Source organism: Pagrus pagrus, assembly GCF_965226575.1.
Source record: "Pagrus pagrus genome assembly, chromosome: 14".
NCBI lineage: Eukaryota > Metazoa > Chordata > Actinopteri > Spariformes > Sparidae > Pagrus > Pagrus pagrus.
The window spans coordinates 14409358-14428415 of NC_140198.1; the positions used below are offsets into that span (position 1 = coordinate 14409358).

The 19058-nt window shown below is 41.2% G+C and overlaps 1 protein-coding gene across 2 annotated transcripts in view; it reads right to left on the minus strand.

Annotated features, from left to right (window-relative positions):
- The window catches only part of nlgn2b (neuroligin 2b), a 65051-nt gene that overhangs the window by 9649 nt on the left and 36344 nt on the right, over positions 1 to 19058 (minus strand). For both annotated transcript variants that reach the window (XM_084373911.1, XM_084373910.1), the window contains exons 3-4: positions 18994 to 19047; positions 14058 to 14207 (exon numbers count right to left, since the gene is read on the minus strand). In XM_084373911.1, the coding sequence (XP_084230037.1) occupies positions 14058 to 14207; positions 18994 to 19047 (204 nt within the window). The remainder of the gene's footprint in view (positions 1 to 14057; positions 14208 to 18993; positions 19048 to 19058) is intronic.

Consider the following 19058-nt stretch of genomic DNA (forward strand, 5'->3'; position numbering starts at 1 on the left):
GTCAGGAACTTCTCAGCCTCAAACTCAGAGATTTCACTCAGAAAGCTTTGCCAAATTACTCATTTTTAATACCCACGCTGGAAATACAACACAGTTAAGAGAACTAACTTGTCAGCAGAGAGAGGAGGAGAGCTACAGAAGGCATGTTTCACCTAGTTCCAGGACGCACATTTACACAGTAGGTGCACACCCACAACAAGATCAAATAAACTTAACAAAATGTCGCACACACACACACACGCACACACAGTTTGGATGACTTAGAAACAAAAAAAATAACAAACATCTAAAATGTTTTTTGGTTAACTGCTGACTCCTCAGATTTTTGGAGATTTCTGCCATCTCTTGATTTTAATGGAACTAGATGGCACTCTTTTCAGAAATCGTGACCCGATTACTGAAGATAATCCAGACCTTGTTGTGAGTACTGTCATGTGAGGACTATTTCCCTTCTACCGAAACCTCATCCACTGCGCAGATGGAAGTGTGCATCTAATCGTGGACAAGAGCCTATAGCTAACTAAGCTGGCAAAATGTTACAGCCCAGCCGAGGAGACCGCCATTGATTGATGTCCTGCACTGTTATGGACATAAGTCTCTTGTCCATGAGTAGATGTCCATGACCGATATCTACAAAACCTGGCAACTCACACCAAAACAATCCAAATGGATAAATAGCACCACAGGTAAGACAAGTTAAGGGTGTAGTGTCCCTTTAAGATTTTGGCCATTTCAAACCCAATTGTTGATGTCATTAGTCATCTCACTATTGTCAGTGGCGGGGTCCGGCATTTTCTGCAATGAATTTGAATGGTGTTCAAATGGTGATCCCAGGAATTTTGTGTTGTTGGTGTAAGTATACTGTAGCTACAGCCACTGCATGTCTTCTGTTGGATTTCTGACAGAGTAGGAGCTCAAAGTGAGTTTCATCACCAGTAACCTCAGGTCTGGCCAAACCAGCCTGGAATTTTTTAAGGATCATTGCAAACTTGATAGCAAACAAGTAGAGCCCGGAAACCAAAACAATGAGCTTATAAGCGCTAAAGACCTCTTCAGAGTCGGGTGATTTAACATTAAAAACATTGGCAATAGCAGCTTTAAGGAGGCCGAATCTCTTTTCTTGTCTCTAACGTTAATTTGTGTGAGTGGAGGAGAGTGCATATTAAACAGCTGGTACACAACACTTCTTTATAAACCAACAAACCCATCCACACTTGTTTGCCATTTAGCTGCGTTATACAGTGATTCAGTCTGTGTGGTTTGAGCTGAATAGCTATTGAAAACACTACCTAAGGCTTTATACAGTGGAACTATGTCTATATGTCACCTAAATGAGCATATCGGTCGGACAATAAATGTTTACTTTGGCAGGGATATGTACTGTATAACACACAAGGTATACCACTATACACAAAGCCCTGTCTCCTTATAGCATAAGCACACATTGTGTGAATACCGGCAAGTGAGCGTAGTTGAGTAAGTCTTCTTCTGTGCTCATTGATAAAGACACGTATAAGTGACTTAGTTAAGGCATGTATATCTTAAAGGGCAGGTAGAGTGAACAGGACAGCCATAAAGGGACAGTACAGGGAGTACACAGAGACAGATGGTGAAAGAGGACAGTCAGCGCGTTCTCAAGTGTGTTCAACAGCAAATTAAGTTTTATTGTCGATGATAATAATGTAAGTGATGGTGACGATGATGGTGGTGGTGATGATAACCTGCCAAATTGACCTTTCTACAGCAGTCAGTGTGACACACACATGTCTCATCCCACACTCCTCACTGTGCTGTTAACAACACTTTGAGCCTGGAGTGTTTTGGGTGGGTTCACATGACTTAATAATGATTCATAACACACAGTGTTGTCCGAATTATTTGAGGAATAATTTTCTTATCGTTACGTCATAGGTTACTCGCTGTGGTGTACATACAGACAATATGCACACCGCAGGCAATAATGAAAAAAAGCCAACATGTTTCGACCATTAGGTCTTCATCACGGCTTCAGACAAACAAAAAAACCCACCTATATAGTGGCCACAGCCAATGGGAGGCTTGTGCCTTTATTTTGTATAGGTTTACGTCAGTTTTAGCTAACTGTATTTTGTAAGAAAGTTAAGCCTACACCTATTCTCCTCAGGTAAGAACAAATGATATGACATAAAAAACACATTAAAGATAAAAAAAGGATTAAAAATAAATAAATAATACATTTCTGACTGCCAAAAATAACTGCCCAGAAATAGAAGGGAATAAAAAAATGACTTCAACTGCAAGTAACATTATTGCTTTGTGCTTCTGTGCTACACCACCATCATACTGTACAGCGAGAATGAAATCTTAGATTAATGTAAAGCTCCAGCCAAATGTGCCTGTGCCTTCGTCTGGATGTCCACATCAGGACGAAAACACCACGTTTTCCTGCCGGTCTTCAGAAGCAGCGACCTAGATGTTGCATTACGGCGGCCGGGTTCGCTCATATTCTTTTACATTATCTCTGAATCACAACTAGATTATCTTTTTATCTCGAGAGGCCAAATTAATGCTTTAGTAAAGTCTGATAGTTGCACAACCTGCAACCGCAAACAGCGAACCCAGTCTTGAGAAAACAATAATCTTTTTTCTTACCTAATGATAATGAGATAATGATCATGAGAAACCACTGCTCGATTAAATTGTGATCTAGAGATAATAGGATTGCCTAAATTATAAGAAACCACAGCTGCTCTCAGCGTCCATAGGGCAGTGTTAAGTGTCGAATGGATTATTAAAAACATCTTGTTACTTTAATATCACTGTTGTAGCAGAAACATTACCTTGAAAGGATTACTCCTGGTAATCAGGATATAGTTTGCATGTTACTGTGCAATAGTATTATCGTTAGATCATCCCAGCAATTGACTGGCTCTTAGCCTGACGTGACTTTGACCTGGTAACGTATCAGCGCTGACCTGTGCCGCTTATCAAAACCATAGGCATGTGGAAGCGTCTGCTCTGCCCGGCCGAGTGCCGAGCTGCCCGCCACAGTTGCCTGGCAACTGTCCAGAGCTTCAGGCAAAATGATATGGACAGACACTCACAAAAGCACTTGCATACACACATCCGAGCACTTCCATATTCAAGTACACAATCAGGTGCATGCATGCGCACAGTGTATCAACTAGCATGGTAGCCTGAGCTAGCGCCTCCTGTCGCTCTCGTTGCAAGGGCAACATGAAGAGAGGAAATGTGGTTTATCTTACACCATTGAAGATAAGTCAAACAAGTTCTCCTCTCTTTCTCTTTCACTAAGTTTTCTTTCTGATCCCCCCCATCTGCTGAGTTGGGCTTCCTACTGACTTTAGCGCTGAGAGCAGCAGTTTATGAGGCTGAACTCATGCATATTCAACACTTGCTTTAGGTAACGGCCAAGGAACTGTGAGGAGAGTCATCAACCTCTAAGTAAAGATACAGGCTGGAGACAGTGAAAAGAATGGTTGACAGAAAACAGTGAGGGAAATTTGAAATATTTACAGTGCATTTGATTGCGCAGAGTGTCCTATAAAAAGTCTCTGGAGAACGTCTGATAATAACCGCGGCTTCTTCTCACTTATCTTCTTCCTGTAATTGTTAGAAAATCTTTCAAAAAGCACATTTTATGAAATCTAGAAATCTTAATGCCACTGAATGCACAAAATGGTCAGTGCACTTAGTGCTTCTCCACACTGATAAGATGAGTCATGGTAAAAGCCATTATCCCTTATTGATATAGCATTGCATCAACGTGATGATGTATTTCCGCATGATGTCCTCCCTGATGCAGGAAGGATGCATTAATGTAGAGAAACATATCAGGAGGATTCTCTTTATTTGGCAAAAAGGCAGCAGCTCCACATCAAGAGGATGTTTTCAGCATTTTGTGCAGTATTTCTTAGTGTACTATATTGAACAACTTTATTCAGTGCGCCCACTATTGTCAACCATCTCAGTCAGTAAAAGCTCGCCTGCACCATTCACAAAGTCACAGCCCAGAACTGAAGTGTGGTCAGTCATCTGGCTGTTTGGCTACTGGGATGGGAGCATGCATCTGCAGAGTAAATTTTAGGACTGAGGAGGACGACTGCAGTGGGTCACTGAACATATTTCTGTGAACAGAGAAAAAAGAACAAGAGGAGCGGGGGAGGGGTGAGGTGAGAGTCAAAAAGGTCTAAAAAAAAAAATTCAGAGACATCAGACAGGTATTAAAGTGAATATTGCCCAGAGCTACAGTCAGATCCCAAATGACAGAGAGGTGAAAGGAACATACTGAAGGACATATTATGTAATTTCACCGTGACGTCACACAGGGGATGACGAGAGTTGTCAAAAATCAGAGGAAAGATGTTTTTTCCTTTTTATAGACACAGAAAAGGCGACTGCACAGAGGAAACAAAGCGATGTGTCTGTACACACGAGCCGCTAAATTAATCAAGAAAAAGTAGAGGCAGCGTTACAAAAATGGAAATAAAACAGCAGATGGTGAACGTCTCCTGCACACTGAGGAATAAAGAATCTGTTCTGATGATTGGAATAAAGTGGATTTGATCATTCAGTGCCGTGTGGCAACCTTGGGGATTAACTGCTGTGTATGAATGCGGATGAATGTCACCTTTCTCTGTACTGTATGCAGTCTCCACTGATAATTTAATATCTTATTTTGGAAGATTATTGAAAGTTCTTCTGTCAATAAAAGAGCTGACTCTGGTGTACGAGTTATTCAATTTTCATAAAATGTGCAGTGTACTGGCACATTCTCACAGGAGTCTATGTGATCAAGCATGCAGTTTCAATTATCATGACATTATATATATATACTGTATATCTACATATATCTTTGGTTCAAAGATCTGCTGCTGTACGTCACCTCTTGCACATTCTTGTCTTGATTATTCACATTTTTACAAAATCTGTTAAAGGGTAATTCACCGATTCTACACATTAAGAGTGTATTTAAAAGTCATGGGGGGTACTTCTTCATAGGTAGTAGTTTTGTGGCTCCAGAGGAAGCGGCCTGTAATCACTCAGTCAGTGGCTGTTGCATTATGGGTAATTGAGGAACCAGGTTTTGAAAAGCAGTCCATTGGTGTAGCATTGTAACACTGTTGGATTCATTATGAACAGTTGTTTCAAACAAATGATCAAAATCAATGCAGCAGAACCAGAGATATCGCCTCGGGGCCTACATTACCCACAATATAACAGCCACTGAGTGACGTCATCGGAGCCAATTCATCAGATTACGTGCAGCTTATACTACTTTTTTCAAATGCGCAATAGTACCCCCCAAAACCTGTTAACACACTTTAATGTGTAAAATTGGCGGAGTTACCCTTTAGGTCTCCTTGTTGGCACAGGAAGTTCACCTTTAAACCTGCTGGCAGGTCCATTTAAATTATGTATCACTCTGTATGTCAAGTATACCCAGGAATGAAATTATATTGTAATTGCAGTTCCTCCTGCTGAACTAATGCCATTTCAGTACACCGCCCATAGGCTTCCAGTGCCATTGTATTTATTAGCTTACTTATCTCACTCAATTTTTGCTCTCATACGTCCGCTCGAATGGTACCAAGCTGTGCAATAAAACCGGGCTGTCATGCAAATTTGAAAAGCAATGCTTCAAACTTCACACTGACACAAAGACGTTTCAAAGCAGTTCAAAGAAAGTTTCATTTCAGAAAACCACCGATCGCTGATGAAAATCACAGTCAGCAAGAATTAGAAGCACATCAAATGAATCATAAAACAGAGCCTTGTTTACAGGCCGAACCTTTAATCACAGAGTTAACGATACAGGAATAAAGCTGTTTTATGAGGATATAAGTATTATGTAAGTGTATATTTATTGAAGTTATTGGTGAGACATATCAAAAAATGTGATGATTCTCAGGCATGTTCTGGAGTTATAAGGAGCATTTTTTGCTCAAATTATGCTATTTGGCTCACACTGTGTCTTGGCCTCATGTCTCTTCCTCCGCTCCACCCCTTCAACTTGCTTTAGAGTTTTAACACCTCTGATCTAAATCAACAGAAGTTGTAAGAAAGGGCTTGACTGTTTCTCTAGTCTGATTCACAGGAAGTCGGCTGTGGGTGTACAGTAAAGTGACTTTTTCAGTTGGAATTCATCTCCTCTTCCGCTATCTGCGTGTTAAGGTTTTGCACGGGCACTGTTGCTGCATCCCGGGCTCAGTGCCGCCCAAGACGATTGTGACTGGTGACAAAGACGGGCCTGGCTATGCAGGATCACTATTTCTCTAATATTATGCAAACCCAATCGTCAGAATAAATGTTGGCAACGTACAATTCTGCAAACCACAAACATGTAGCAACTTTAGTGTCTTTGGGTTCAGTTTTCTATTTCACGTTGTGACAACACTGTGCTGATTGGCTGGTTAGGTTTCGGCTGAAAAACCACTTGGTTAGGGTGGGGAGAAGATATAAGATTTTTTGTCTTAAAATACCTGTTTTTGTGTTCACAAACATGGTTGCAAATATCCATTGGTGTAATACTGTACAAATGTTGTGATTTGGAGGCCTTCTAGCCTGTAACTCCACCACCACCCCCTCCACCTCCGATATGAAAGTCAGGTCGTACACAGTTATGTGAACGTGATACAACAGGTATTGTAGAAGTGTTGATACCGTATGTAGCCTATGACACATACAAACTTGAACGTTACTGTGGTTTGCAGGATTGTTAACCACCAACACATCATATTAGATACAAATGTACCCGTAAACAGATACTTTTATATAAGCTGAGGGGCGTATTGCAGCATACAATGGTATGGACAGTACAGAAGAAGAAGAAGAAGAAATAAAATCTTTATACTATTGTATTATTTATACAGTCATGCTCTGTACAACAAAGTGAAACTTTGCATTTAACCCATCCCCAAAGAGCAGTGTGCATCTATTGAAAGGCACCCAGGGACCAACTCCAGCTCCAGGCCAGTGCCTCGGTCAAGGGCACTGGCAGGAGAAATTACCGATTATATATGTTTGATTGAGGGGGAAACCATATCACTCTTAGGAAACCCACACAAGCTCCGGAGAACATGCAAACAGAGGGAATCAAATCCTTCCTGCTGTGAGGCGACCGTGCTAACCGCTGAGCCAAACACGCTGCCAGTACAGTAGATATTTTAGGTACTCTGGAGACCTTGCCATTTTTAAATTTGATTTTGACGCTTGATGTGGTGTGTAAGATGTCGAGCATCAAGTACGACTCGCTGCATTAATCATCTCCCTTGTATTTGACTGGTCCAGCTGTGCAACTGGCTGCCAGCCTGGGAGGCAGATTGGTGTCAGTTCCGGTCAATATACCGATAAGTCATTGGTGTTCAATGTGAACTTTGCCTATATGATAGAAGGAACTGTTCTTGGCTACATTTTTTTATTTCTTTCAAGTATCTGAAGGTTCGTACACACACAAATTTAGCATCACATTCATCACACTCCCTCACACAATAAGGCAAAGATAGCACATTAAGTATTGTAGCATATTGAAGCTATTTCTGCAAAGAGAAATCATTTCTAAATATAAGTTATAGATCCTAAATCCCGGTTTGCACGTGAACCAAGTCACAATTAAGAATGACACACACACACAATAAGATGATGTTTTTCTGTGCTGTCATCACAGTCGCTGCACTGTAACAAAATGTAGGGACAGAAGTGTTAACGATTGCTTTCCAGAGTGGGAAGATTGTGGCTGTGTGCAAGGAGTGGGAGGTGTGTTTCATTTGTATTTAGGGACAGCTGAGTTGTGAGAAGGCAGCAGGCTGAAATTAATTGACAGCAGAGTCTGTGTTGGCTAAAAATACTATTTATGTCATATTTAAAGGGATGTTTTTGAGAACAACGGGCAGCACGATTTGAACTGAAGCCCAAAGCTTACTGAGCAGTATTTGTGGATGCACTGATACCATTTGACTTGACTTATGCTAAAAATATTGTCACGTGGGCTTTTAAAATAACATTTTTTGAAGTAACGTATAAAATTGTGTTTACTCATGTGTCACAAACAGGGAAAATGAGCACATTATTTTTTGGATACATCATTTAGAGTGAGTGCATTATCCTCTACATGTTGTAATTTTAAGAATAGTAATGAATTATTACTTTTAAGAATCTACGGGAATACATGGAAAACTACAAAAGTAAGAAGAGAAGAGAGATAACATTCAGAGACAAATACGACTGAGGTTGTGTTATACGTCTTCTACATAAGTGTCCAACTACAGTTTCCCCAAATGGCACACAGTGAAGTTAGCCTCTTGCTGGGGAACAGAGTGGAGCATCTAGCAGCTAAAGAGCCAGATATTTGTCACAGGAGATGGTGGAGACCAAAACAGAGCCAAGAAGACACTACGTATTGGACTTACATTTGTCAGATGGCCATAAACATGACTCTGGAAAAATGCTAATGTCGCTCCGTGTCTACTTGATGTGTAAATACTTAATTGCCTGCTAACATGTTAACACTTAAAGAAAAGGTGCTTCTTTTATTCTTTATTGTTTTTTTTATGGGAAGACAATATACTCGGGATGGATATAAGAAACCAAACTGTGTCACAAACTGGATCTCTAACTCGTTTGATGTTTGTTTGCTGTTTATTGTTATATTGATATTTTTTGTTGAAGTCTGGAGTCTTTTATTTTGGTGAATATCATTTGAACTTGACGCTAACCTGCAAAAAGTCACTAGGATAAACTCAAGATACTGTTGTTGAATACTATCTTTTCAAAGAAGAATTTGAAAATATAAATGACAGTTATCATGGCGTAAAACCAGCAATATGTTGATTTTTACAAATCCAGATGCAATGGTCTAACAATGGCATAGCTGTCAGTGCAAAAAATAAAAAACTTTTAAATCAAAATTGAACTGAATCGTGACCTTAAAATTGAAAGTCATGACATGAGAATCATGACACCCCTACTTAGTAAGCAGCTGTTAGCTAACATATTTACCATGATACAATATTAGAAGTTGAGTGGTCAAAAAATGTAATCAATAGAACAATAGGATTGATCAATTTCGCTGCAGGTACAAAACTTCAGCCAAATTACTCAAAAGTTCTCAGTACATGAGTTAGGTTAAGTCACACAGTAACATCCGTCACAATTGTGAATATGAGAAGTACATCCTAGCAGATGACCAAAAAAATGTCAGTCCCACTATTCCCTGTCTTCAGTGTAAAAGCAGAGCTTATTAAATGTGCTGGTATTTACTATTAAAGAGGCTGCTCTTACTTACGAGTTAAAAGCTGAAATTGGGTAGAAAGTGCAGAGAAACGTTTCCAGAAGAAGCGTTTCATCTCTCTTCCTGAGGTGAAAAATGTTCTCACTCTCCGAGCCCGCGATGGTGGGCCTTTCCCCAGAGTTCATTAATTAGTTAATTAGTTAATTAGTCTGAACAGATGGCTATGCAACACAAATCAGAAGGCTCTCTGGGCCTGGAGCAGGAGGAAGGTAGGAGAAGGTGAGCCGAGCAGCAATCTGGAATCTCAACTGTCACCAGACCTCTGAACCAGGCCGTGTGCAGCAGACATTTTCTTCTCATTCACCCATTTTACTCGACAACGACAGGGCGTATTATAAATTAATGAGAAAAATCCAGAAAGTATATCATTTGCTGGTGAATTACATATGTATGTGTCATAGCGAGTGAAAGCAGAAGGCGTAAAACCATATGGGCTTAAAGCAAGGGCGCTGTGGTCACACTGCAGGAGCGTTTATTCGAACGAATACTTTGCATCGCTGCAGATTTAAAAAAGCATTTCTGACGGTTTATTTTTAGACTGTTCCCATCTCCCCCCTTCTGTTTCCTTTCCCCTCACTGTCTCTCTATGATTCTCCCTCGCTCATCTGTCTCTATTCCCCGCTCTCTCTTCTTCCCTTATTCCTGACTCCCTATCACCCTCTTAAAGGCGCAGGCGTCGTACGAAATGAGGTTGGCATGTGTAAGCTCCTGTGTGTGTAAGTACAGGATAATACCGAAGATTAGAAGGTAAAACTAATAAAATATAGGCTCGCCTTTCTCACTTTGCCTCAAATTCAGCGTCGAAGAGGAGCGCTATTAAAAATTCAGATGGATGGTGCATTATTCATATATATATTTTACGCACGGCACGCAACCAAGTGGCGCAGACACACACTTACACACAGCCACATGCAGAGGAGATGTTGGCGGGCGCACGGGCACAAACATGCATGCTTATGCTACACAAACATACAAACGCACACAAGGATTATTGCCTTAGTACAGTAACCCATTTAAAGCATAACTGAGAGAGAGAGAGAGAGAGGGAGAGAGAGAAGAAGAGAGAGAGAGAGCACACATTCGCCCACATACCAAAATTTTCAACAATGTTCAAGGAATCGAGGACACTGCGTCATCCCTCATAATCACTCAGCAGGATCGCTCTCCACCTCTATGGGTTTGCATTTTGTATGCATTATTGTGCGTATGCGTGTGTGTGGAGGTTTCAGTGTGATAAACATATCGTGCAACGCATGAGTGCACTTCAAACATCTCCAGCACGAATCAGAGCAGCAAGGTCGGGGTAAATCGGCCAGGTTACGGTTTGGAAACAAGGTCGGGATGAAGCGAACAAAGATAGCGCTGAAGAGCCGTGTCGATCGGCGTGTAATTCAACACTCAACATTCAACACAACTGATTTTTTTTTTAAATTGATAGCTGAATATCATCTACGGCTCCTTAATGGTTACGATTTGTCTGACAGCTGTAAAAGAAAAAGAAAAAAAAGACCACATAACAAGCTGGAGTGGAGCAGCATAAAGCTGCAGGTCCAGCTCCTCATTTCACTAACTCTCAGTTTGTCCTTGTCCCTGTGCCTCTCCATTGGCACTGTCAATAACGCTCTGGATCATGTTACCCTCTGTTAATACTCACAGCTCTCTCTTGGACGCCGTCCTAAACTACTCCCATTTCTCTGTTTATCATTATTCTGATATGTTGAAACAGGCGTGATGCAATAAACAAGATCTGATTACCCAACCTGGCAACCGCAATGACAGTCACAGATAGTCTGTGTGCAAACACCTCCAAAAAGATGACGGCGAATGTAAATACTTGACTCTGCTGATATCCAGCAGCACAAGGGCTCGGTATATAAACACACACACACACATACACATGCACACACACACACACAGAGCAGCCTACACTCACAGGCCAAGCAAGCACTGCAAATCTCCAACAGAATGGACAAATAGAATGCCGCTTAATCCAAAAATACACCGAAAGCAACACACACGCCCATTTCCTATTTTGTTTTCAATAACTGACTGTCCACCAAAGGCACTTAGTGCTCTGCGGTGTCTCTGAGGTATAATGAGTCAGGTCCTGGCTGACTTTTTTCTGCAGAAGTGCATATTAATACAACAATTAATTAATCCAAAATAAATAATTTGAAAAAAAGTGAAAACAGTAAACACACCTGCTGCACAGTTATATAACTCAGTGAACAGGCACAGGGATAGCTGGTGAAGTCTGAGCAACTTTGGTAGCGAAATAATCAAAGATATTTAATAATAAACAATATCAAAAGCTGACAAGACTTTTGTGTTGATTACAAGAATGTTCAAACAGAACTCTGTGATTTTACTCCAGATAATGGTACGCTTTATGTGGTCCCCTATTGCTATAACTTCTGGGAGACGATACGTCAGAGAGCGAGGAAGGAAGTCGGCAAACGTGACAAAATACATCGTGTCTAAAACTTTAATACATTACCTCGTCTGTAAACACTTCTGTCTGAGCCAGATAGATTTTCATCAGCAATGCTAGTTGTTGAACAAGGAAGACAACAACGCCCATAATCCCACACTACTTAACAAAGTCATCAAACTTTTATTATTTTGATTGATTTGAGACCCCTAGTGGCACAAATTACATGCTATGAATTTAACTAGACCTGATTGTTCGCAAATAGGCTCTTATTGTTCATAGACATGTTTTCAAGTCCTGGACGATGACTATAGTATAATGTTGTACCTTCAGGTGTTCATTAGACTTCAGGTAATACTGATGCTCTACACATGTTTGGTTCAGGTTGGCTTTTGATGTGTAAAGCTTCAGTACAAGTTCTGGTTTGGGTGGTTTCAAATGTAAAGTAATGAGAAATGTCTCTCTTTACTGTCTGACTGTATCAATCATCTGCATCCGTGCCTGTCGGTGTACAGCAAGTGTTGCAACAACAGGTCCAGTGAGAATGAGGAAGGAGACGGAGTGTAGCCTCTGTGTTGCATTAGCCTTGAGAAGCTAATAGTCAGCAGTCGTTGATATAAAGCAAAAACATGGTTTTGTGTATTGGGTCAGGTTCAGGTCAGAAATGTAACGCACCACTTCCAAAGAGTACATTAAGTAGTGACTTAACACTAAATCGACTTTTTGGAGTTGAACAAATTCTGTATTCAGTCACAACATTATTACATTATTATTACACTAATTATTGATTCTGGTCCCATTCTATTAGTTTTTTCTTACAATAGTGGTTATTTTCCTTTTTGCCGATGAAACCACTGTGCTGTGAATTCTGAACTACTATCAGATGAAATATGTAGGCACCAAATCAATAATGCAGAAAGTCGTGGGAAAATTGAGAGACACTGGAGCACTGATCTAACAGAGTTTATCTATCTTACGAAGCTTTTAACGACCGTTTCCCCAAACCTCCGATGTTATTTATCATACGATCCTAGAGCTTAAAGGAAAAGTTCGCCCAAAACTTAAAATTCATTATCTACTCACCCCCACGCTGGATGTAAAGTTGGTGAAGTTTCGTAGTCCGCAAAAGCATTCTCCAAAATAACTGAAGTGGATGAGGACTTGTTGAAATCAGTCAAGTTGTTCAGTGTTTTGCTGTGAAGCTCCAGAAATGTTTTTGAGACTACAAAACTTGACCCGACCTTCCATCGGCATGGCCGTGAGTGGATAATGATTGAATTTTCATTTTTTGGCTGAACTTTTCCTCTTAGCAGCTCCAGAACCTGCAGGGAGAACTGAAAAGTCAAGTTGTTATTTTTTTATTGTTGTGACCACTGATGCCCTTTTAAGTAACATTAAATGTAAAATGACTGATAATGTTTTTATTATTTTCTTAAATTACCGTTTGCTTATATACAGCAGCTCTTTTACAGAACCGATGACAGACTGACATTCACACTAGATGATGTAGACATTCATGAAAGTGACAGAAACCATCAGGTAAATCAATCGTGTACTTAAACTTACTGTTGACTTTACCTTTTATGATTTATGCATTTTTTTATATATACAACATGACTCATGTAATCATTTCTAAAGCACCACAGACTTTAAAAAGTATTTAGAATTATGTTCGGCACCACGGTCAGCAGGAGTTAAGAGCACTTCAGGGTGCAGCTTAAACTTTCTCTCAATTGTTGCTTTGGAAAACTATTAAAACATTTAAGAGCAGTTGTAGAAGACCCTTATAGAAACACCCCTTGTTTTAGTTTTTTTTTGCTTTAATGGGACGTTGTCTTATGCAGCAGCTCCCTTGAGATACTCACCGTTTACACCTGTCTGTTTCTGGTGAATACTGCCTTCACTTCCCTGACATGTTCTCTGTGAAGTAGCATGTCGACACTGCTGTAATAATTTGAGATGAGTGGCTGCTTTATGTCAACAACAACATCTTCACAGTAAATGCCATTACAGGTGTAAACTGACAATCATATGCCTTGTGATATCAGCTTAAGAGAAAGCCAATATAAGAATAACCTGTACTACGGGAGCCTGCAGAAGGGGAGCTTTAATTTTCATTCTTGGGCCTCCTGTGTTCAACAGTGATTTATGATTTGAAGGTGACATAAATCCCAATGCCTTATAAATGCAATTTTTTTTACAGAGCGCTATTTTTCATACAGCCAGCTTTATATGTGCATTGTATCACCTTTTCTAATACCCATTTTTGGAAAGACATAAGCTCTCTGACAGACGGAGACTGATCCCCGCTGCCTGATAACAGGACGCAAAACTTACCGAGCACACCAAGCCGATAGTTCATGGTGACCACGATGACGTTTCCGTATGCAGCAAGGACGCTGCCATCAAACATGTTCCCTGAGCCCTCCATGTAGGAGCCTCCGTGGATGAACAGCATCACTGGCTTCTTACGACGATCCCGAATATCTGCACAACACAGACAAACAATGGTAATCGTTAGTTCGATTTTCATTCATTCATAGGGTTTTCTTTTCCACATACTAAGGTCAAATCCCAATACCCCTTTGATTTCTCTTAAGCTAACCAGCCAACATAGTTTTGCTGCTTTGTGCATGATGGATCTGCATTTTGATGTATGTCAATGTTGCATTCCCTCTCTTTGACGGCACATGACACCTGAAATTGAACCATACAGTAGCTCCTCTAATATCAGTGTTGCCACAAACGCCATCGACAACTACTGGTATATCAGTATCAGGGTCTTGAAGGGTTGTCCCATTTCATAGGGGGAGATTTCAACCACTACCCCTTGTAACTCTGTTGTTTGGGGCAAGGGGGCACTCGAAAATGAGGGGTACGGGTACACATTTGGAAATGGGTGTCCCTATTGCGCTTAAGTGTCCACAGGCAACAGGTAGTCAACCTGGTTTAAACCAGCAGCTCTAGATGTGTATAAGTGCAGGAGTCTTTTAAGCAAAAAGATCCAAATGCAGCTTTTTCAAACCTCCTGCAGTCAGTGATTCATTACAAAAAGAAGATACAGATCCTAAGCATGAAGAATTTGCAGTACACTGCCTTTAAGTTGGTAGGAAGTATTTCATGTCTGCCCCACTGGGCTTATCCTCTATAGTTTATTCCGTGACGTCTGTTCCCCCCGTCCTGTGCAGTGATGGTACCTTCCCAAACTGTTATTCCCCTCCATGTGTGGAGCAAATGGTGCAGCCAGTTCTGATGCCCTCTCTGTTATTGGCGTCTTTGTGCCCATCAGTGTGTTGCTATGGTTCACTCTGTCGGCCTGTGTGCATCCCCCTCTCCTCCCCGGCCTTATGAAACCCCCCTCTCGCAGCGTCTGTGGTATGGTCTGAGTGTCTGAGCGTGGATAAGGCTGAGAGAGCTGCCAGTGCAGCCCATTTAGGCTGAGCGTCTGCACTGTGCAGGGCCTGTGGATAATTTGTATGAAAGCCAGACCAAGTGGAAACATAAATAACAGCCACAGCATCTGTTTACCCTGATGAGCTTCAGCACTCAGAGATGGGCGAGACAGAGAGATAGGAGGAGAGAGAGAGAGGGAGATAAAGGGGGGTAAGACGGAGGGAGGAAGGAGATGAAAATAGGGCAGTGTGAGGAACTGACAGGGGTAGAGACACGGATGGGTGGTTCAAACCCCCCAAAAAACATGATAGCAAGGATGAAAAAATATGAAATGTTACAAAGCAAGTCATACATAGCGAGGTACGCTAATGAACACTCAAATTCGCACCGTATTCATACAGAGACACACACACGAACGCACACACAAACTCTTGCATAGGCAGCTGCGATGTCGAGTCGCTATGGAAACTGCTTCTCGCTAATAGAGCTGCACCGACTCACTGAATGCCTGTTGCCTTGGTAACAAATTCTACTCACGTATTTGCACACCCGCCTGCATCACCACCTGAATCTCAGGTTACACATGCACTTGGGTGCGTCACTCACAGCCGCTCACACACAAGTGAAAACGGAAAAATGGCACATATGGCTTCAAACATACGTATGACACGAGCAGACCGGCTAAAAATAAAAGGGAAAAAATGTTCAGTCGTACACCCCGACGCGCTGCTCTTTTTCATCTCTCCTCTGGTGTATTCTGAACCTCGGCTGATTTCCCAGAGGATATGTAAACAAGTTCAATTATCCCGGCATTACCAGGACAGTATAGAGGAATGACATATCAGCAGGACGTCACCGGCCCCACTCACAGTAACACGAGTACCATAAATTACATCTTGAGAGGAAAGGAACTTTGGCAATGACATAGCTTCCATTTTAAAGGCAATCAGTATTTCTTTTACTTTGAAATAAATGTTTTACTGCTGCGTTTACTAAGACTACTGATGATTGAATATATTTAATGCCTTATGATGAGACGGTGTGGGTCTTCTTCCACAGAGTCTGTCATATTGCACTGCCATGTTTCTACAGTAGCCCGGAATGGACAAACCAAACACCTGCTCTAAAGAGGGCCTTTCTTGTTTTTTTGCAGCCACCGTAGGTTCTCTACATGCTCGGATGGGGAGGGTGACGCGAGGGGTATTCAGTTGATTGCAACCTGCAACCTCACTATTAGATGCTACCAAATCCTCCATACTGGACATTTTGAAAACAACACTGCGCCGATTTAACAGTGCACTTCTATAAATCTGTGGGACTCGCGATAGATAGGATAAAAATCAATGCAGCAGAACCGGCGATACTGTCTTTTCTATTCAACAAATTCTTCCTCCCAGTCAAAACCTGGTGCCGACAATACCTCTGATGCAACTTGACTGCAGCCAATAGGGCCATAGCTCTGCTGAGGTTTTTATTTTGCATCAATGCATTTCATTTGCTTTTAATCTCTGTTAGACACGATGTTTATAAAGTAATAATATAGTGTTGCAGGGGCTCAAGGTCAATATTGAACGACCGAACTCTTGCTGTAATCTTTGACCGCAAAACTAACTCTTTGTTTCACTTTCATTTCAGTAAATTGTCAGACTGACTGAAAGAGGGCATAAAAATATATTTTCATATAACCACCAAAACCTTGGAAATATTAGAAGTTACAACTGAAATATTTGCTAAGCCCAATAAAGGCTAAGAGTAAGCCCAAAAACCCCAAATGGAAATAAAAATCCATTCATTTTGGAGTAAAAGATAAAAAGCTCATGCATACCTACAATGCCTTAATGAAAGGTGGACTGGAAAAGGTCCAAGTGGTGTAAAAGAAGAACACTTCTTGCAGTCTATCTGATCACTTGTACGTTCTTTATTCCGACAACATTTCAGGGCTTTAGACTTTCATCGGGTGAGCTTAAAAGCAACATTTATCTACTTTATATTACATAAAATCTGGACAAATGGTGTAGGTATCTGTCTGGAAAGGCGCGGATAATAAAAAAACTGAAGACATCACGCCATTTGCATTAGGTAAACATTTTCTGCAACATAATATAATAAAACACACATTTAAAAAAGATGGAAACAGAGTTGGATGTGAGTAGCAGCGATAGAAATGGTGTTATGATTGAAAGGGGCTCAGCTCAGAGGGGTGATTAGGGGCGCAGGGTCGCAGGGTGAAAGTGTTTCACTCAGCCCAAATCCAAGACCAACAAGGAGCTCATTGTCTCTCCTGCACCTCCAAAACACTGGCACATTATTCACTTCTCTCTTTTCAACCTAACCTGACACTATCCTCCCTGATACCCCCACCAACTCCTTAACATCTATTCTCAATTTAATGTCTCACCTCCCAATAGAAACCGCCTTTTTTTCTACTTTTTCATTATTCTGGTTCTCTCTCATTCAGTCTCGTATGGAAATCTGAATTGATTTGGGTGTAAAAAGTTTCAGTCTGACTCAGCGCTTGAATGTTGTTTGCACCCAAACCTACACCCGAACAATGCAGTTTCTCGCAAATTACTTTTGAAAAAAAACAAGATGCTAATAATAGTGTTCTCCAGCAATGTTTGGGAACTTGTTTCCAATCCATACCTGAGCAATTAAGTGAGGAATTCAGGCCTATACCCGGGCCCTCCCGATCCTGTCAAGATCCATCAGGTGTCGGCATAAATGTCAAGCTCTACCAGTCTCCTACTCATCCACCCTCTCAATCTCTCTTTCTCTACATCTCTCTCACTTTCAAAGCTCTATAAATGTCATTTCATCATGCACTTGTCTTCATTATGACTATTTTTTCCCTCCTCTCCCCCTCATTGCTCTCCCCTGTGCTCTCGCACCGCTCAGCTTTTCCTTTTCTTTCATCTCTATTCTATCATTCTGCTCCTCTCCCAGGCAATCCTGCATGAATCCTTCCTTCTGTTTTCACCGTTAAGAAACCACACAATTGGATTAGCTACATCTGTCTCTTTTTAAACCATAGCAATTAGAGATGCAAGGGAGAGAGAATTCAATACCTAAATAGCACAGAGCCCAAAATAAAAAAATAAAAAAAAAAGGCAAGAAAAAAAAAACCACACACATTGGCACAAATTAGAGCACATGCGCTCAGGCGTAGACTTGCACATACACCGTGCTCGAGCAGACGCACATGCTCAGATGTGTGCATAATGCTATGTAATATACAGTACATCTGTGCACGTGTACAGGAACAGATGCACATGCTGTCTGCACAGATTTTGGCTGCATCAGTAAAGAGAGCATCTCTGTTCGACTGCAGTGAACTTGAAAATGTACAGCGATAGCAGAGATGTGCAGAAATCCCCCTCGCCCCCCCAACCCCACTTTAAAAATGAAGAATTGCAGGAAGCCCAATAACATTATGAAGGACAATAATTTAGCAGACCGTTTCACGAGGACTTTAGTACAAGAACAAAAGTGCAGGTGAAAAAGGACTGAATATTGATTTTGCGGCGATGCATCACACAGGATAGTCGGAACATCAGCGTGTGGTTGATCAACCACATAGCAACAGAGGGAGGAAAGTAAATTAGCTCCTCAGGCAGGGACCCAAAGAGCAGCATTTGTAACAGGAGGGAGTGAGGAACAACTATTTTGTATGGAGCTCCTAATGCATTTGAGCTGAAAGCGTGCCTCTGAGAGGGAGTGACAGATTTGTGTGCTAATAAAGGCAGCTAACAATGGACAATGTAATGTGCTCAGAGAGTGATGAGGCTAAGACGATTATTAATACAGATACAAACACAACAGTCCCCACAGAGTTTGAAAATGGAGCACGAGGGGGGGAAAAAAAAGCATGCAATTAAAATACCTTCATCCCTTGGTCTGTTCATTGTAGACTCATCTTGTTTTTTTGTGAGCGGACCTGAGGTTCAG